Genomic DNA, 18,687 nt, shown 5'->3' with positions numbered 1-18,687 from the left:
AAATGTAAATATTTTTGTATGCACTTTTAAAAGATCTAGCACTCATTTTGAGCTGCTGAACTTAATTCTGATGTTTCTGTTTCTCAATTTTCTGCATATTTTAATTTTCACACTGTTTTGGGCCACCATTTTGTTTTCTTAGTGGTTGCCATCATTTTGAGACCCCACTTGTTAGGACAACTGTCTGCATTAGTAGGGGTGTGTCCTCAGAGGTCATGACCTCAGGGTAATGAGGTGGTTAAAAAGTCAGCAGAAGGTTAAATTCCTTATTCATTTTGTGGCTAGAACCCCTTTTTTCTCAAATGTCCTTTTGCTGAATCCTTATTTTGTTTTGTTACTCTGGTTCTGAATTTTTTGTGAATGAATTTCCATCCATCCATTATCCAACCCGCTATATCCTAACACAGGGTCACTGGGGTCTGCTGGAGCCAACACAGGGTGTAAGGAAAGAACAGATTCCAGGCAGGGTGCCAGCCCACCGCAGGGCACACACACACACACACACACACCAAGCGCACACTAGGGACAATTTAGGATCGCCAATGCATCTAACCTGCATGTCTTTGGACTGTGGGAGGAAACAGGAGCACCCGGAGGAAACCCATGCAGACACGGGGAGAACATGCAAACTCCATGCAGGGAGGACCCGGGAAGCGAACCCAGGTCTCCTTACTGCAAGGCACTACCACTGCGCCACCGTGCCAGCATGAATGAATTTTTGTAAATTAATTCTGCCTCTTGTTTTTGCTTCTTGATCCTGCTTTTTTAATCTCCCTGTTTCTATCCTTACGTTCTCTCAGTCTGCTCTCAGACACTTGTCAGCTTGCTGGCCCAACATCAGTTAGTTCAGCTCCTATCCATTTGAATCTTATATCAGTGCACACCTGACCCAACCGTCCAACTGCCCCATCTTTTTAACGCTTTGATACAGGCAGTGTGGCATAGTGGTTAAAGCAAGTGACTTCAAATCCTAAGGTTGTGTGTTCAAATCCTCACTGCTGACGCTGTGTGACCATCAGCAAGTCTCTTCACCTGTCTGTGCACAAGTTGGAAACACAAAACAAATGTCAGTCAGTCAGTCAGTCAGTCAGTCATTATCCAACCTGCTATATCCTAGCACAGGGTCACGGGGGTCTGCTGGAGCCAATCCCAGCCAACACAGGGCACAAGGCAGGAACAAACCCTGGGCAGGGCGCCAGCCCACCGCAGCAAAACAAATGTAACCAAATGTATCTGAGATATTATAAGTCCCCTTGGTTGAAGGCATCAGGCAAATGAGTAAATGTCAACGGTCAGTTTTGATTGCCCTTAATAAGCCTTGAATATCTGCTGCTTGGAAATGACACCATAAAATAACAGCATTACAATGGATTTGTTTTTAAAAATAAATAGACGGGATTTTAATAATCTAAAGACTTTCTGTTAATAGTCACAGTAAGTGTTTTTTCTCTGGAGTTTTATTGAAGACTTGTCGTGCAAACTCAGCTCTAACTGCCCACTACTGCCATGCGTGTCTTCAGTTTCTACAGGCTTTTCCCATACGCTGCAAATCGCCGGCAGTGACATTTACTTACAAATGCAAGGATAAATATAAATCACAATGGTAATGGTAAGGTAAAAAGTCAGTAGCTAATAATTGGCAGGTTGTGGGACATACTATTTATTTTTATTATTAATTTTAATCATTTTCTCGGCTGTTAAGTAAATTATAAAAAACAGTTTTCATTTTTATTAAGAAAAAAATCAATATTTTATGCGTGATTTTGGAGTAGTGCACGGAATCACAATGCGCTTGTGCCTTTATATTCAGCACAGCTGTTACTCTCAACATTTATGTTTGAAATTTCTATTGAATTTTATCATTTTTTTCATGTGACTCACAATATAAAACTTTTTGACACTGGGAGAGCGTTTTCAAAAAGAAATCTTGCCTTAAATATGTTATGTCATGCTGTTTCTCAGACCTTCAAGAAAGGAGGAATTCAGCAGAGACTCTAAGTGACTGTCAGGTTTAAAAGATAAGTTAAAGAGCTGGATGTGCTCAGCAAATAAACGCCCCTCTGGGAATGATTTATGGAGCAGCCAGCACGGATTTGGTTGACACCTCAACGTTGATATTTAAAGATCCGTCCTAGCCTTGTGGAAACAGCAGGGGCTGCACTGATTATCTTCGAGAAAGTTCAATCAGGTCTTCTGTATGCCATCTTACTGGAGTTAGTCTGGAAAAAGAAATAAACCGCAGTCCCAGGGGAAGGACGGATCCATTTCATCCAAAATCCTGGAATGTAGAGGAAACTTATGAATTTCAAAAAGGTTCTCATTTTTTTAACTTATTTTTTTGAAGAGTTTAAACCCACTTTTGGTCCTTAGAAGCACAGGAAAAGGATTTTCTCTTTCTTCATGTTCCAGGCAGAGTCTAAAAGGCTCTCTAGCTGCAAAAAGGGACAAACCAGAAAAAACAAATAAGACTTCAGAGTCAACAGAAGACAGTTCCTTCTCAAATATGCTTTAGTAAAGGCATCACTCCATGTTATAAACCCATGAAGTCCACTTCAGGGTCATGGGGAGTCATTATTAGCTGACTGTGGATTATCCGCACAGATCCACACTCACCCATACCAAGTCTGTTTACAACAACAACAACATTTATTTTTATAGCACATTTTCATACAAAAAAGTAGCTCAAAGTGCTTTACATTGTGAAGAAAAGAAAAATAAAAGACAAAATAAGAAATTAAAATAAGACATTAGTTAACATAGAAAAAGAGTAAGGTCCAATGGCCAGGGGGGACAGAAAAACAAAAAAAAAAACTCCAAATGGCTGGAGAAAAAAATAAAATCTGTAGGAGTTCCAGGCCATGAGACCACCCAGTCCCCTCTGGGCATTCTACCTAACATAAATGAAATAGTCCTCTTTGTAGTTAGGGTTCTCACGGAAGGACTTAATGATGATGGTCATGCAGACTTCTGGCTTTTAATCCATCACTGTTGGAACATCATGGTGCTTTGGGTAGATGGTGGTGGCGCAAGCCACCACCAAAAGGACACCGGAAAAGGAAACAGAAGAGAGTGTAGGGGTTAGTACAGATTTTAGAGCCACCATGAATAGTTATTATAATGAATTGGATATACAGAGTATCAGGATTAAATTACAGTGAAGTTATGAGAAGGCCATGTTAAAGTAATGTGTTTTCAGCAGTTTTTTTAAAGTGCTCCACTGTATTAGCCTGGCGAATTCCTACTGGCAGGCTATTCCAGATTTTAGGTGCATAACAGCAGAAGGCCCCCCGCCTCACCACTTCTTTTAAGTTTTGCTCTTGAAATTCTAAGGAGTTACTCATTTGAGGATCTGAGGTTACGATTTGGAATATAAGGTGTCAGACATTCCGATATATAAGATGGGGTGAGATTATTTAAGGCTTTATAAACCATAAGCAGAATTTTAAAGTCAATCCTGAATGACACAGGTAACCAGTGTAGTGACATCAATCTGTTAGCTGTTTAGACCAAGCTGTTAATTAAACACAGAGGCTTTTGCATATTGGTGATCTGTTTGTGTGGGCTTTTCTCTGGATAATTTAGGATTTTCGTTCTCCATCCCAAAGAGGTTCATCTAAAGTTAATTCACAATTCCAAATTAGGTAAGAGGGTGTGAGGGCCCATTGATGGACTAGCATTTCATTTTGGACTGGCATCTGGCTTGTGCCCAGTGCTATCTTCTGTATCCCCGACTTAGATTGTTTGTCTTCCTCATGCTATAAAATCATATAAACACTACTTTACACCACAAAGTCTTGGGTTCAAATGTCAGCCTAGTCATTGATGGCACTTTCTCCCTGCATACACATGGGTTTTGTCTGGGCACTTTGATCATATAACTCAACCACTCTCTAATTGTAATGGATGACTACCGTGAATTCAAAACGTTCTCAGACCCCTTCACTTTCTGCACAGTTTATTGTGCTGCAGATATAATTTTAAATGGACACGTTTGTCATTTTTACCCATTCATCTACAGTCAAATGCCCACCGTGATAAAGTGAAAAGATTTGTAATACTATTAAGAATCCCAAACTGAACTCCATCATTTATATAAGTATTCAGATCCTTTTGGCATGGAACTCCATATTGTGGTCATTTCATCCTGCTTGCTTTAATTCTCTTTGAGATGTGTCTAGAACTTGAGTTGAGACCGACTGTGGCAAATAAAATTGAATGGACATTGTTTAGAAAAACACAGACCTGTGTCTATAAGGTTCCACAGGTCCCATGAAGTCCAAGGAGCTCTCTGTAGACCTCAGGGCCAGGTGGATAAACCCATTTGTGAAGCTAAGAGTGTTCACAATAATTGTAACATAGAAGAGGTTTGGAAACACAAGGACTCTTCCAAGAGTTGGTCATCCAGCCCAACTGAATAACCGGACAAGAAGGGAACAAGAACCAAATAGTCACTCTAACAGAGCTTCAGAGGTTTTCTTCTAAGTGAGAGAACCTGTAGGAAAGACGACCACCTCAGTAGCATTCCATCAGTGAGGTGTAAATGGTGGAGTGGCTAGACTGAACCCACTCTTGGAATATGGAGAAAGATTTTCTGGTCTGATGAGACCCATTCAACTGTTTGTGCAAAACTCCAGGCACTATGTCCGGTGAAGACCAGGCACTGCTCATCTATCCATCCATTATCCAACCCGCTATATCCTAACTACAGGGTCACAGGGGTCTGCTTGAGCCAATCCCAGCCAACACAGGGTGCAAGGCAGGAAAGAAACGGGCCAGGCACCAGCCCACCGCAGGGGACACTGCTCATCACCTGCCTAATACCATCAGTATAGTGAACCATGGTGGTGACAGCATCATGCTATGTTGTTGGTGGGGTGGGGTGCTTCTCAGTGGCATGGAAAAGGAGACTGGTCAGGATTGACGGAAGGATGAATGGAGTCAAATACAGAGAGGAACTTGAAGAAAACCTGCTCCAGAACGCATGCTCAACAATAGAACCTCCAATTGTCTATGCTCTTATATGTTTAGGCAAACATTTGAACTTAACTAAGAAAATACTTCTGTTAATTTAAAAATAACCTTACTAACGAACAAATGGCTCTTACAGTGATCATATATAAAATATCCAGTAAATATTCCTGTTGTAGATATATTTCCATAACATATGCGGGGACACCTGAAGATGGCCATTTCCAGACGCCTCCTTGTCCAACGAAGTAGCACTTTAGATGATCTGCTAGGAAGAAAGGGATAAACTGGCCAAAGCCCGGTGTGCCTAAGGGGTTTTTACAAAGTACTGAATGAAGATGGGAGGGATTTCAGTTTTTCATTTGTAATAAATGTGCAAACCCTTCTGAAAACTTTTTTACTTGGACACTGTCAGTTATGGAGTGTAGACAGATGTATCAGTTTAAAATTAAATCGACAGCACAATAAAGCATGAATTGACTGTATGTGGTCAATTGCCCCCTTTAAGTTATAAAGCACTGTATGGTTTGCACTACAGCTACAGGCTCGTGGGACATACAGTGAGGCAGATTAGCCTTCCAGGGTTTTTGGGGCAGGTCTGGGTGGAGTTTTTCATTTACATTTCTATTTCAGGATCAAGAGAGTGTGCACTTCTTATACCGTTAGTCACCATTATTCTGTGCCAAACTCTGCAGTATCTGTGCCAGCGACACAAAAGGTATTATAGATTGCTGTTTCGGAAATGAGCTCCAGGATTTTGACAAACTGTGAAAATTAAAATTAGTGCTGACCAGACTAGAGATGGGGAAAAAAGAGAAAGAAAAAAAACAACCTTTCAAGACCTATAGTTTGAAAACAAAAAATCATTTATGGAATTTGGCTACAGAGCAAAGAACCTCAATTGAAGTGTTCATGCTGAGCTCAGCAAGCTGTGGTTATTGTTCGAGGGTTTTCAGGATTTCAGGCCCAGCCTTGGCACTCTCACTGTTTTCTGCTTTTTGCTTTTTTTTACTTTGAGGGTGAAACCATTAATGAAATTGAAAACAAATATTTTGCTGTACTATTATTATAATATGATAGGGAATAAAAAGGCTGAGTTTGTGTGGCCTGAAAATAGCACTCATTCGCTCTGGTAAGTGTCAGATGATTTATGATTGCGCTTTTTACACATTTTCTTCTAAGAAAAAGCAAAGATATTAATAATGCAGTCATACCCACAAATAGCAGACTATAAATGCTGGTACTCACTTTGTTCAATTTGATATTTTGTTGCTGAATTTAAGAAGGTTTTGGAAGAAATAGAAACTGAACAATATACCTTGGAATCCAAACTTAATCCGTCCCAGAATGCTGTTCAAGTTCCAAATCGTTCGAATTCCAAGACAATTTTTCCCCTTTAAAATAATAGAAACTTGATTAATCTGTTCCTGGGTCCCACAAACTCGAATTTTCAAAATGATTTTAACAGTAAATACACTGGATTTTAAATGTAAAATATCAACAAATAATAATAATATTTGAATAAAAATGTATATTAATAAAATCAGAAATATACAAACCTGTATTTACCTTGCCTCTCCATGCATAACAACACTATGGATCCCAGTCCTTTTCTTAATGTTCTCCAACCACCCCCTACTGGCTTTAAACTCCTCCTTTTGAGCACTAGTATCAGGCATCATCGTGGAGGACCTTGGCTTTCTCACAAATTATCGTCTCAGAAATCACAACACCAGCCAGCTGGTTTTCATTAATCCAAACTAAGAGGAGTTTTGCCATCTCTTCCATACTTTTCGATCTCCTAGAGGTCAGTGTCATAACCCCTTTCACCACATCAGCTGCTTTGATAGCTTCTATAATTTTTAAAACCATACAAACAGTCGATTTAGGCATCCCGAACATAGTAGCAAGATCAGCCACACGTGTACTGCTTTCATGCTTAGCGATAAGATCTTTCTTAACTTCAATTGTAGCTCTAACAGCTTTCCTCTTACTCTTATGTTCCTCACTACACTTTTTAGGACCCATTATGAATACACTAAGTTATTATTACATAAAAAAATAACACAAAACAGGCACATAAGCATAAAATTAGCAGCAAAAATAGCGAAAATTACATGAGATGCTTTCACTACAGCTTCCAACAACGAACTGAACAACAAAGCGTATGGGTGGCCCAAGCACTGTGGAAACGTGTGGACAAACACACACAAACAACGTGCTGGGCGTTCGGATTCCAAAGCAGTGTTCGGATTCCGGTGCAAAATTTGCTCTAATTTGTCGCTCGGATTCCAAGTTGTTTGAGTTCTGCGGTGTTCGGATTCCGGGGGGAATACTGTATAATGAAACAAGGAGAAGATATTGGCCTCTAAATAAAACTTTCATCTTTTTATCTTTTCCAGCTTAATAAAAAGATAAGTGTCTATGTATGTGTGTGTCTATCCAGTTGCCATGTTTCTGTTATTACAACAAATGGTGCATCACAAACATTTGTAGTAATAACATCCATCCATCCGTTATCCAACCCGCTGAATCCGAACACAGGGTCACGGGGGTCTGCTGGAGCCAATCCCAGCCAACACAGGGCACAAGGCAGGAACCAATCCCGGGCAGGGTGCCAACCCACCGCAGGACACACACAAACACACCCACACACCAAGCACACACTAGGGCCAATTTAGAATCGCCAATCCACCTAACCTGCAAGTCTTTGGACTGTGGGTGGAAACCGGAGCGCCCGGAGGAAACCCACGCAGACACGGGGAGAACATGCAAACTCCACGCAGGGGGAACCCGGGAAGCGAACCCAGGTCCCCAGGTCTCCAACTGCGAGGCAGCAGCGCTACCCACTGCGCCACCGTGCCGCCCGCTGTAGTAATAACATGCATTGCATTTGTCATTTCAACAGATGCCGCATCACAAACATTAACACTGCTTTTACAACTCCTGTAGCAAATGGCGCACTGCAGAGTCAAAGATTGTGCATCACAAACATTTGGAGTAATGCATTTCATCACTACAAATTTTGGGGTGTGCCATCTGTTGGAATGACAAATACAAAGCATTTTATACTACATGCATTACATGATACTTTCCAATAGATGGTGCACTGCAAACATTATCACTGAGGACACTGCACAAAGAAAGCGCTTCCAGATCGTGCAGAAGCCCCTCAGAGTAAGGACAGCCATTCTCTGTACCTCCTCACTGGCAGCACCCACCAGACGCAGCAGGGCTATAGTTCCAAATATGCCCTGCTGGTGAGTGCAGTGGTGCCTGGAAATCAATCCAGTGTCATCTCCCATTACAACTATAACAGACTGCCAAGAGAAAAAAATATGCATGTGCTTATTGACTATGTTGTTTTATATACAGTAGCTGCAGTATTTGTATGTAAACACCTTAACATTTTATATCCATTGATTTTGGACTATTTTTGGAGGAAATTTTGGTTTTGACAAAATAACAATGTTGAAGTGCACAAAATTCAAGCATTAAAGAAATGGCCTAAATGCCCTGGCGACTAGCATGTACTGTCATATAGAAATTTCTTACACATATGTACATTTGTGAATCATCCATCCATCCATCTATCCATTATCCAACCCGCTATATCCTAACTACAGGGTCACGGGGGTCTGCTGGAGCCAATCCCAGCCAACACAGGGAGCAAGGCAGGAAAGAAACTCCGGGCAGGGCGCCAGCCCACCGCAGTTTGTGAATCATAAAACTAATATGTTAATTTCTTTTGGTACGACCCAATATACATTACAAAGTAAAACAGAAAGTGGAATTCCTTTGCTATCATGTCTTGTACTGTTTCTTTTAAAAGATTGTCACAATTGCTGCAAAAAAGTTCCTCTTTAATGAAGTTGTCATTTTCTTGTACACAGTAACACAACAGGAGAAGGGACCTACATTAAGAAATGCTGTAAGGGATTCTGCATCGACATCCTTAAGAAGATCGCTAAAGCTGTGAAGTTCACTTATGATCTTTACCTGGTAACCAACGGGAAGCATGGGAAAAAGATCAACAATGTATGGAATGGAATGGTGGGGGAGGTAAGTTTATAAAATTTGCAGCTGATAGCCTGTTTTAGTGCACTTCTGGTTCTTTGATAGCTCACGCTCAGTTCTTTGTCTTTATAGGTGGTGTACAAAAGAGCAGTTATGGCTGTCGGTTCCTTAACCATTAATGAAGAACGTTCTGAGGTCATCGATTTCTCTGTTCCTTTTGTTGAGACGGGGATAAGTGTCATGGTTTCAAGAAGTAATGGAACAGTATCTCCATCAGCTTTCTTAGGTACTTTCATTTAGACATTTATCAAATGAAGTGTCCTAAGGACAGAGTTAAGGTCATCAGCTAAAAGTTGTGTAGGAATCTAACTTCCCTTATCCAGTACTTGTTCCCATCCATAGTAGGGTTTTGTTATGGGCTCAGTGATACTACGATAGGCCCCAACCCCATAACGCTAAACTAGTGTGGCGGAAGTACTGAGGTCCAGGGCTCCCAAGGCATCGGGGCGCCCCCTGGCGATGACCACGGGCCCCTACAGGGTTGAGCTTCCAAGCTCTGTACCCGTGGCCCCCACAGCAACCAGGGAGGATGCCCCCTCGTGTTCTGGAGGAGGCACAAGCCCTCCTCCGGTCCTCCTGGGCATCCCGGCCGGGCATAAAGCCCGCCGGGTACCACAATATATATATATATATATATATATATATATATATATATATATATATATATATATATATATATATATATATATATATATATGGATATGGAAGAGAAGGTCTGTGATACGGTTTGCATATTTGAAGTTGGAGATCCACGAAGGGAGAAAAAACGAATCACAAATCGACACATCAACTTCCTGGACATTTACATCAAAAGAAATAGTGACGCCACCCTGACCACAAGTGTTTACCGCAAACAATGCTACGCAGACAAGATTCTACACTTCGCCAGCAACCACCCGGTATCTCATAAATGGAGCTGCGTTGAAAACCCTATTTAAACGAGTCCACACGCATTGTAATACCAAGGAAACAAAAATTAATGAGAGACGCTATCTCGTCCAACTTTTCACCTCGAACGGATACTCAAAAACATTCATTAATCGGAGTCTACACAGCAAACGCCAGAGGAATCAGCATACAATCGACTTAAATCAGAACCCCCACCCCACCTGGCATTCACTCCTGTATCACCATAATGTGTCAGAAGGCACGGCACGCACCCTAACCAAATGGGGCATCAGAATAGCACATAAACCCACGAACAATCTGCACATGGTCCTGTTTAATGCTAAAAACAAGAAATCGACAGCCGAAACACGAAACGCAGTTTATAGTATTCCATGCAATTCTTGCTCAGCGGTATACATAGGACAGACGTCAAAAAGAATTTCAACACATGTACAGGAACATCGCAACGCCGTCAGAAGAAAGGACGATATATGCACATACTAAATCGACAGGACACACATTCAACTGGGACAACGTAAAAGTAAAATTTAAGGCCAGTACAAAAAGTGCCAGAGAGTTGGCCGAGTCTTGGCTATCAGATGAAAATGCCATCAACAGACACTTGGACATAAATCCAGCATATGCCAACTTAAGAAGGACATGTACACAATAATTAAACTGTACAACCCCCCCCCCCTTGATCATACTGACTTAGTCACCTCCACCCACCCAATACCCCCTGCCCCCCCCCCCCCCCCCACTGAATGTGTTGCTATATATTGCCTTTGATTCTTGTAAGTCTAAGCATTATCCTCTGATGAAGACCCCTGATAGGGGTTGAAAGCTCAGGAATAAAACTATTTTATGATACGTGAATCGTTTTTTTTATATATATGTTTGTACAGTTGTAAACTACTGACTTTAACTGACTGGAATATTCAGCTTTTAAAGTTCATTCAACTTAATATTTATTATAAGTGAGCAGTGAAATAAGACCTTGTGAGACGACAGTAAATGTTTCAGTTTAGCATTCTGTTAATTAGGAAAATTGAAAACAATCAAGCTGCCTCAATCAATCTAATTAATGTCCATTCTGTTAGGGTTTGCAGGAAATGATTCTTAAACAACCATCATGGACCACTCGGTCCTGTCATGGTCAAGCCAGTGTTCTTCCCCTTACTCATGTTTAAAGTGCTTCCATGATGGAAATGTTTTCCGTTGCTATTTTATACTATTTTTCAGTTCATTTATTGTTTATTTAGTTTTGTGTTATTTGCCATGCTATGAGTCGATGATAGATAATAGAATAATTTGCTATCTCTTGGCCATTGTGTACCTTCAGTGTCTTTGGTGTCCTTGTGTTTCTGAAACTCTTTTGATTTGGCGCTCCCTCTCTCAAGTGCATTCCTATAAAGCAGGGGTCACCAACTCCGGTCCTGGAGTGCTATTGTGACAGCAGGTTTTCATTCTATCTCTTTTCTTAATTAGTAGCCAGTTTTTGCTGCTAATTAACTCATTTTCCCTTCATTTTAATTGACATGATTTTTAGGATTCAGTCCTCATTTTTTCCTTAAACGACACCCAGACAGAACTGAAATGTGTAGTCAGTGAGCCAACATATGACCAGCTAAGTCAGGGCCTCAAACTCCAACCAGTTTCACACCAACCAATTTCTCAATTAGAAGTTGATTCTTGTTGTTAATTTAATTTAATCTGTAATTTAATTCTATGGCTGGTTGGTGGTCTCATTCTGCTGCAGCAGACATTTTCAAAACTGTTGATTTTCTCTTTTCAAAGAACACCGTCAAAATATTTTATGTACCTGAACAGATCAGCAATTACTGAGATCTTTCTTTATTTTTAGGTATTGTATGATGGAAAATGTATCTCATTATGTATCTCATTATTGTTTGGCTGCTAATTAAGGAAAAAAGAAATAATTAAGGAGTCTGAGCCTTAAATAGCAAGTCAATTAAAATGAAGGCAACAGAGTTAATTAGCACAAATACTGGTTACTAATTAAGAAAAGGGTTAGAATGAAAACCTGGTGCCACAGTAGCACTCCAGGACCAGAGCTGGAGACCCCTGCCATGAAGCCTGCTTCTCAGATTTTGTCAATATTATTGAGGTGCCTTGCTTGCCATCTTCGAAGGCAACTCTCTCAGCCTGCCTCTTACGCCTTTTCTTCTCCTCATGTGTCTCACACTCACGCTTCTTTCAATCGTGTCATCAGAGCCACACTGACCAATCAGATATACTCTGGGGGACAAGACACACACACTGACCTTAGTGTTTTATCATATAGCAGATCTGTTCATTTTATTATATGTGTGTTTTATGGTTAACTTAAGTTTGTGGGCGGGTCCCCAAGAGGCAGGGCCACCTGTCCGTCACTGCTTAATGGACCGCCCCCCCCCAGGCTGGGAATTGAAGTCCAGAGCAGTTCATTTTGAATGGGGTTTGATGGATTTTGGTGGGATTTATGAGTATTGTGTTTTCTTTGATTTTGATCTATGACCCTTGACTAATTTTTGCTGCTGTTACTTGGGGAAAGTGTTTGCTTTGAATTGCCTGTTAGGCAAGACCTTTTTTGCTTATTTCTTATTCTTTTGAACTATTTTGTTGTTTTTTTTCCAATTCCTCCAATAAATCCTTCTTATATGCTAAGTTTCTTTGTTGCTTTCTTCAAGTTAGGAGTTCCTTGTGGGGCATTTTGAGTGCTTTTTGGAACATTTCATCATATATTTTTTTTAACTTTAGTTTTGAAGTGCATTTTAGCCTGCAGTAGATCAAAGCCAACCACTCTAGTTGAAGATATGTTGCCTTCTGGTGCACTTCCTCTGTGCAAAACTGAATCCATGTCTGTCTTTGAAGACATCACACTACTTTGGCCATTTTGTGAAATAAGATCTGACATTCTTGCAGCTACCAACATCCACTCCACTCACTCCACTCCTGTTTGCTGGTAATGATCACTATCTCCCATAACATAACTTCTTCAAGTTTATAGTCTATCTCCAGCGCAGCCAATCTCTGTCATCTCTTGGGACTTTGGCAAAGCTGTTCCTAGTCTGAAACACTGTAATGAAAGTACTTTGTATTGCAAGACAATAAAAAATAACTATTCTTACTCTGACTGATTAAAACAACAAAACTAACCCAAACATTCTCCTCTGTATGCATTAGGCAATGGGATAAACAAAAATTACCTTCCAAATAAGGCCTGCTGTTTCACCATTTGAGTGACGTGAGTCCCACAGCTCTTGGGTTTGAATCCTGGGCCAGGGCAATGTTTTGATTCTGTACACTCTTGCAGTGTCTCTGTGTTTGTTCTCCCACAAGAAGTATGTGTTAATTTGATTGGCAAATATAAATTGGCCCTGTGTGAGTATGCGAGTGTGAGCGAGTGTTGACTGTGATGGACTGGCACCCTGCCCATGGCTGGCTCATGCCTTGTTGTAGTGATAGGCTCTTGTTGTCCACAGACCCTGAACTGCATTAAGTGGGATTTAAAAATGTTTCAGTATCGTGTCTGTTATTTTTCTCTCTCCTTATACCATCCATTCTAATATTCCACTTAATCCAACTGGAAGTCCCACCAGTGCTGGATGGAAACCTAAGCTCCTACCTGCATTTCACTCATATGGAGTCACTGAATAGTCAGAACAATATGCAGACTCCACACAGATGGTGACCAGGAAAGGATATGGATCCAGTTTCAGGGATCAGTGCCGATTCTTACACCACTGTTCTGCACCTAACAACTTAAAATATGCATTTTGTACATTTGTTGTAACTACATTTGAAACTACACTTCCATTAATATCTTTAATGTATTTAATCTTTTGTAATTAATCTTCTTAATGAATCCCTTAATTAAATTCTTCCCACATCCCACAGAGAATTTTGATATTACCTCTTAGCACTAATAGCCCTGCTTATTAAATCAAATTAAAAAAAAATAGAGAATTAAGATTTTGGCTTCTTCTGGAATAGGACATTCAGAACAAAAATGTTGGTCATCCCCGTCTTTAACATTTAGCAGGCAATTTCCTTGTTGAGGTTTGTGATCTCAAAAAAAGCAATTTAGAAAACTCAACATTCACTCAACACTCAACTAAACCTTCATATTTTTATCTTTTTCTCTTTTTCTGATACCATCCTTTTGCTAGAGCCTGCATTAGCTTGTTGCTTTCATTTTACAAATATAATTAAAATCAACACAAAATGTTTAACCTTTGTCTCTTGTTACATACTTGATACAAAATCTGACACTTTGTCCTTCCTCTGTGATGTTTTACGCCCTCACTCACTTCATGATATGTTGTATTTAGAAAGTCGCTTGCTGCTGTTTTATTTCATTTATCATTAGATCTGGATTTATTTTAAAGTAATTGGGATAGGTTGACACCTTGGAGATTTGAGGAGGAGAAGATAGCTAAGGTCTTCTTTCAAATAGTGAAATACTAAATGCATATAGCTTTGTATGGATGAACCTCAGCAATGGACAACTCATGATTAAGTGGGATAAGGAAAATGAGTGGATGGACAGATGGATGGTAGAAAGGTGAATGGAATTTTTTTTAATAAACAGAGAGAAGCATGGAAGAATAGAGTAGTGGATGGAGAGTTTTATGACATGCATATGGATGGATGAATGGCTGACTTAGCAGAGGAACAGGAGGATGAATGGATGGCTTTATGTGCGGTAGAGTGAAGAAGGAATGAGTAAATGGAAGTGCATTTTGATTTGTGGACTAGTGTTTGTTTTGTCAGATGGTTAGAATGATGGAGCAGTCAGATGAATGAATGAATAAACAAATGAGAGAACATAGCAGTATATCAGATGAAGGATGGGTGTATGGAGAGATAGGCAAGGAGAAATGAATAGATGAGTAGATGGGTAGAGAGATGAATGGATAGCTGAACTTTTTGATGAATATGACAATGAGTGGGAGGATAGGCTAAAGGAGTATATATAGGTGTGTGGGTAGGTGGATGTCTGCTCAGGTGAATTGGAATGTAAAGGGATGAGCAGAGGGACAGATAAATGAAAAAATAGATCAATGGGATGGATAGGAAGATAGATGGGTAGACAGATAGATGAATTACATGGGAAATGGAAATAAATGAATATATGTGTAGATAGGATGACAGATGAGAGTGTATACTGGCATATCATTTTTGGATGGATAGTTGTATGGCAGGTACCGTGTTTCCCCCAAAATAAGACCTACTCCGAAAACAAGCCCTAGCATATTTTGCTGAATTATAAGCCCTAACCCAAAAATGAGCCCTAGTCAAGATCGTCAGCTGAAAAGTGAGGCGCCTAAGGCCAGGTTTATACTTCATGCGATGCGACACGTGTTCCGGAAACATCCATTAAATTCCGAGGACACCTTGCCACAATATCTCTGAAAAGGATGTTTAATGATTACATCCATCAATCCAAGGATGCGCCCATTCCAGCAAGACAGAAACAAAATCCCTGGACGGCGCATCACCTCATCGCAAGATGAACTCAAACACTTTCACTAACGTCATTGTAGCTTCACCAGAATCCCCATACCTTCATGTCTTTGGATGGAAAATGGAACACACTGTGGAAACACACCAGGAAAACATGCAAACTCCATAAGGACGTGACTCCCTGCGAGACAGCAGCACTACCGCTCTGCCACCGTGTCACCCCCACATGTGTATCTATTAACAGTATTCATTATTTAAACAAACTTAACAATTTATCTGTAAAATGCAACATATATAACTTGGCATTTCATTATGAAAGTGATATCAAGTATAAATCTAAGTATTGTAAATGTGCAGAGAGCTGGAAATGTAATGTGTTCTTGTGGCGATTGCTGCTGTCAGCTCAGGAGGAAGCCCCAGAAGCATGTAGCGATTTAACAACTGGGTCAGTTTTAAGATGACGTTTACAACAGTCTGCTTTAATGATAAAATAAACTACGAGGTTAAAGTGGACATTTTGAGGTTAAAGACGAAGTTTCCACTTTAATCACAAAACACACAATTTCACCATGTCCTTAATTTTTTTCACTGTGGCTCAAATACGCCACCGTACATTCTGATGCTATTGTGAAGGTAAAAAAAAAAAGACGGCACAGAAGATGGTATGTGAGACTTTTAAAATGTATCGTGTCATTACTTTGGGGAATATGCGACGCTTGAATATCAAAGCACCATGAATCTATTTGTATGTCGGCATTTTGCTTCACCACATCAAACCATTCATCAAACCTCGAATCACGGCCATCAGTCCCGCAAGATCCTAAAAACAACTGGAGTAGCAAGAAATTCAGGCTGGAATTCAAGATCTGAATGTGGAGAGTTATGACGATATTCCAGAAGAAAATGACATGACAGTATTTGGATAAATGTATATTGTTGTACATGAATAAATATAAGACATCCCCTGAAAATAAGCCCTAATGCATCTTTTGGAGTAAAAAACTAATATAAGACCCGGTCTTATTTTCGGGGAAACACAGTCCGATCCTTCAATAGATGGATTGGAGGATAAATTTATGGACTACCAGAAAAAAATGTGGAAAAATGTATAAGTGCGTTTGAGGAAGGATGTGAGTGGATGGCAAATGAATTTTTGTGTAAAGGTATGCATAGGTGTGTAGGCTTGATGGATAGAAGATTTGTGGATGTTGAATGTGTTCTCAAATGGACAGGAGAATAGATGGATGGGTGTAGAGGTTGGTGGATGGATGGAATAATAGACATATAGATGGACTGACAAAGAAGAAGATGAATGGATGGATTTGCGGCTGAATTAAAAATATAGATAATTTGAAGTGTGAATGGATTTGTGGGTAGATAAATGGGTAAAGGGATAGATAGATGGATGAATAGGTGGGTGGATGGAAAGATCTATGGATAAATTTGTAGATGGACAGGTTCATTGTCATAGTAATAAATGCTTGAGAGGATGGACTCAGTAGTTGGCCGATGAAAGTACAGATATGTTTAAATGAAGCATGGATGGATGAATGTATGAAAGGCTAGACTGGAGAATGAATGGGGAGTTGGGTGATGTGGAAACAAATTTATGGAAGTGCAGTTAAATGAGTATACAATATTGGCAGACGTTCCATCTTGACTGTACTTTCATGGTTAGCTGATGCATTGTCATGCAACAACACTACACCCGATGTAATGCTTTCTAAATCAAACGGATGTCTTTTATAGAAAAAGAATCTGCTTACAGTTTTTCAGTGAGATTCCTCATGTTGTTTTGACACATGCCCCTTATGAGTACCTCTGAGTATTCTAACCGTACTTGAAAAAAATGACGTTATCCATACAATTAAGGAACTCGAATACTTGAGATGTCTAACTATCTCAGCTGCCCTGATTTTTCCATAACTGTGAAGATGTAATTGATTCTGCAATCTCATCTGTGGGAAAAGCTAGATCAACTTAACACAAAGCTATTTTTAAAAGAGCAGCCAAATTATGTGGAACCTGCCGTTTGCTCATCATTTACCCATCAGACTCAGTACCTCCACTGACTAATTTACTTTACTTCAGAATTAAAGCCACTCTTATGGTAAACAATACCAATGTAGTGATTCCAACAGCTCATATTCAGTTATCATGTTCACTGTTACAAGGAGTGTGTGAAAATGAGCCCTGTGATGAACTGAAATCCACACAAGGTGGGATGATGCCAGGACAGACTTTGACCCCAATGACCCTAAATTGATAAAGGCGGGTTTAAGAATGAATGTCATGTCATGTTATGTTATGTTATGTTATGTCATGTCATGTCATGTCATGTCATGTTGTATTATATTTTCACCATGTCCCAGTACTTTCATCGCCATCTGGTGGTTTGTTCTGGAAGCACACACTGGCAAATCGTTAGCTGCCTTGGAGAACACCTCCTCATGATTATTTGGACTTTATTAAGCAGTATTCTCAATGTAATAATATCTTACATCTACAGGTATTTTCTTGGTACAAGTAATCATTTTTGTTAATTTAATCATAATCTAAAATGGAAAAAGGGATACTGATCAGCTTTGATGTCAGGCCAACAAAAAATGCCCTGGTACTGGCTGGCTCATTGAGAGTGCAGTCTGAATCAACCCACTGGATGATGTGGTATGCTGCACCCAGAACCTTCACTTGCTGTGCCTATTTATTTTGTTTGGCACAAGCTATATTTAATCAAGCACTTGAAAGGAGGGCCCATTGGCAGTGCCATATCTAGCTTTGATCTGTAATGCATTGCATAGTTTTACGACTTAAGTTCATTTGACTAAATTTCCAGACTCACATGGACAGCCTCTTGGACACACTCATTGCAGGAAGAAGGGCACAAGAAGAAGGTGAGCATTAGTAGGGTTTAGAGGTGGTGGTGGTGTCGATGGTGACTGGAAGTAATTAATTAATTACATTTATATAGCGCTTTTCTAACCTACTCTCAAAGCACTTTACATAGAGAGTGGGGAACCACTTCGACTGCCATGAATGTGTAGCATCCATCTGGATGATACAACAGCAGCCATTCTTGTGGTGGTACACTCATCACACACTATCACTTAGGCGGCGAAAGGGGAGAGATAGTCAATAAAGGCATGGGATGATTAGGGGGACAGAATGGACAATTTAGCCAGGACATTAGGAAACACTCTACTCTTTTTGATACATGCCCAGGGATCTTTAATGACCACAGAGTGTCAGGAACTCAGTTTTATGTCACATCCTCAGAACTGTGTC

General features: G+C 40.1%; 1 protein-coding gene across 1 annotated transcript in view; it reads left to right on the top strand.

The window, feature by feature from the left end:
- grin2aa (glutamate receptor, ionotropic, N-methyl D-aspartate 2A, a) overlaps nucleotides 1–18,687 on the top strand; it is a 359,092-nt gene that overhangs the window by 271,807 nt on the left and 68,598 nt on the right. The window contains exons 6-7 of the mRNA XM_051933393.1: nucleotides 8,862–9,030; nucleotides 9,118–9,271. Coding sequence (XP_051789353.1) covers nucleotides 8,862–9,030; nucleotides 9,118–9,271 — 323 coding nt within the window. The remainder of the gene's footprint in view (nucleotides 1–8,861; nucleotides 9,031–9,117; nucleotides 9,272–18,687) is intronic.

The sequence above is a fragment of the Erpetoichthys calabaricus genome, chromosome 11, assembly GCF_900747795.2.
Source record: "Erpetoichthys calabaricus chromosome 11, fErpCal1.3, whole genome shotgun sequence".
Lineage (NCBI taxonomy): Eukaryota > Metazoa > Chordata > Cladistia > Polypteriformes > Polypteridae > Erpetoichthys > Erpetoichthys calabaricus.
This window is presented reverse-complemented; position numbering and strand designations above follow the sequence as displayed.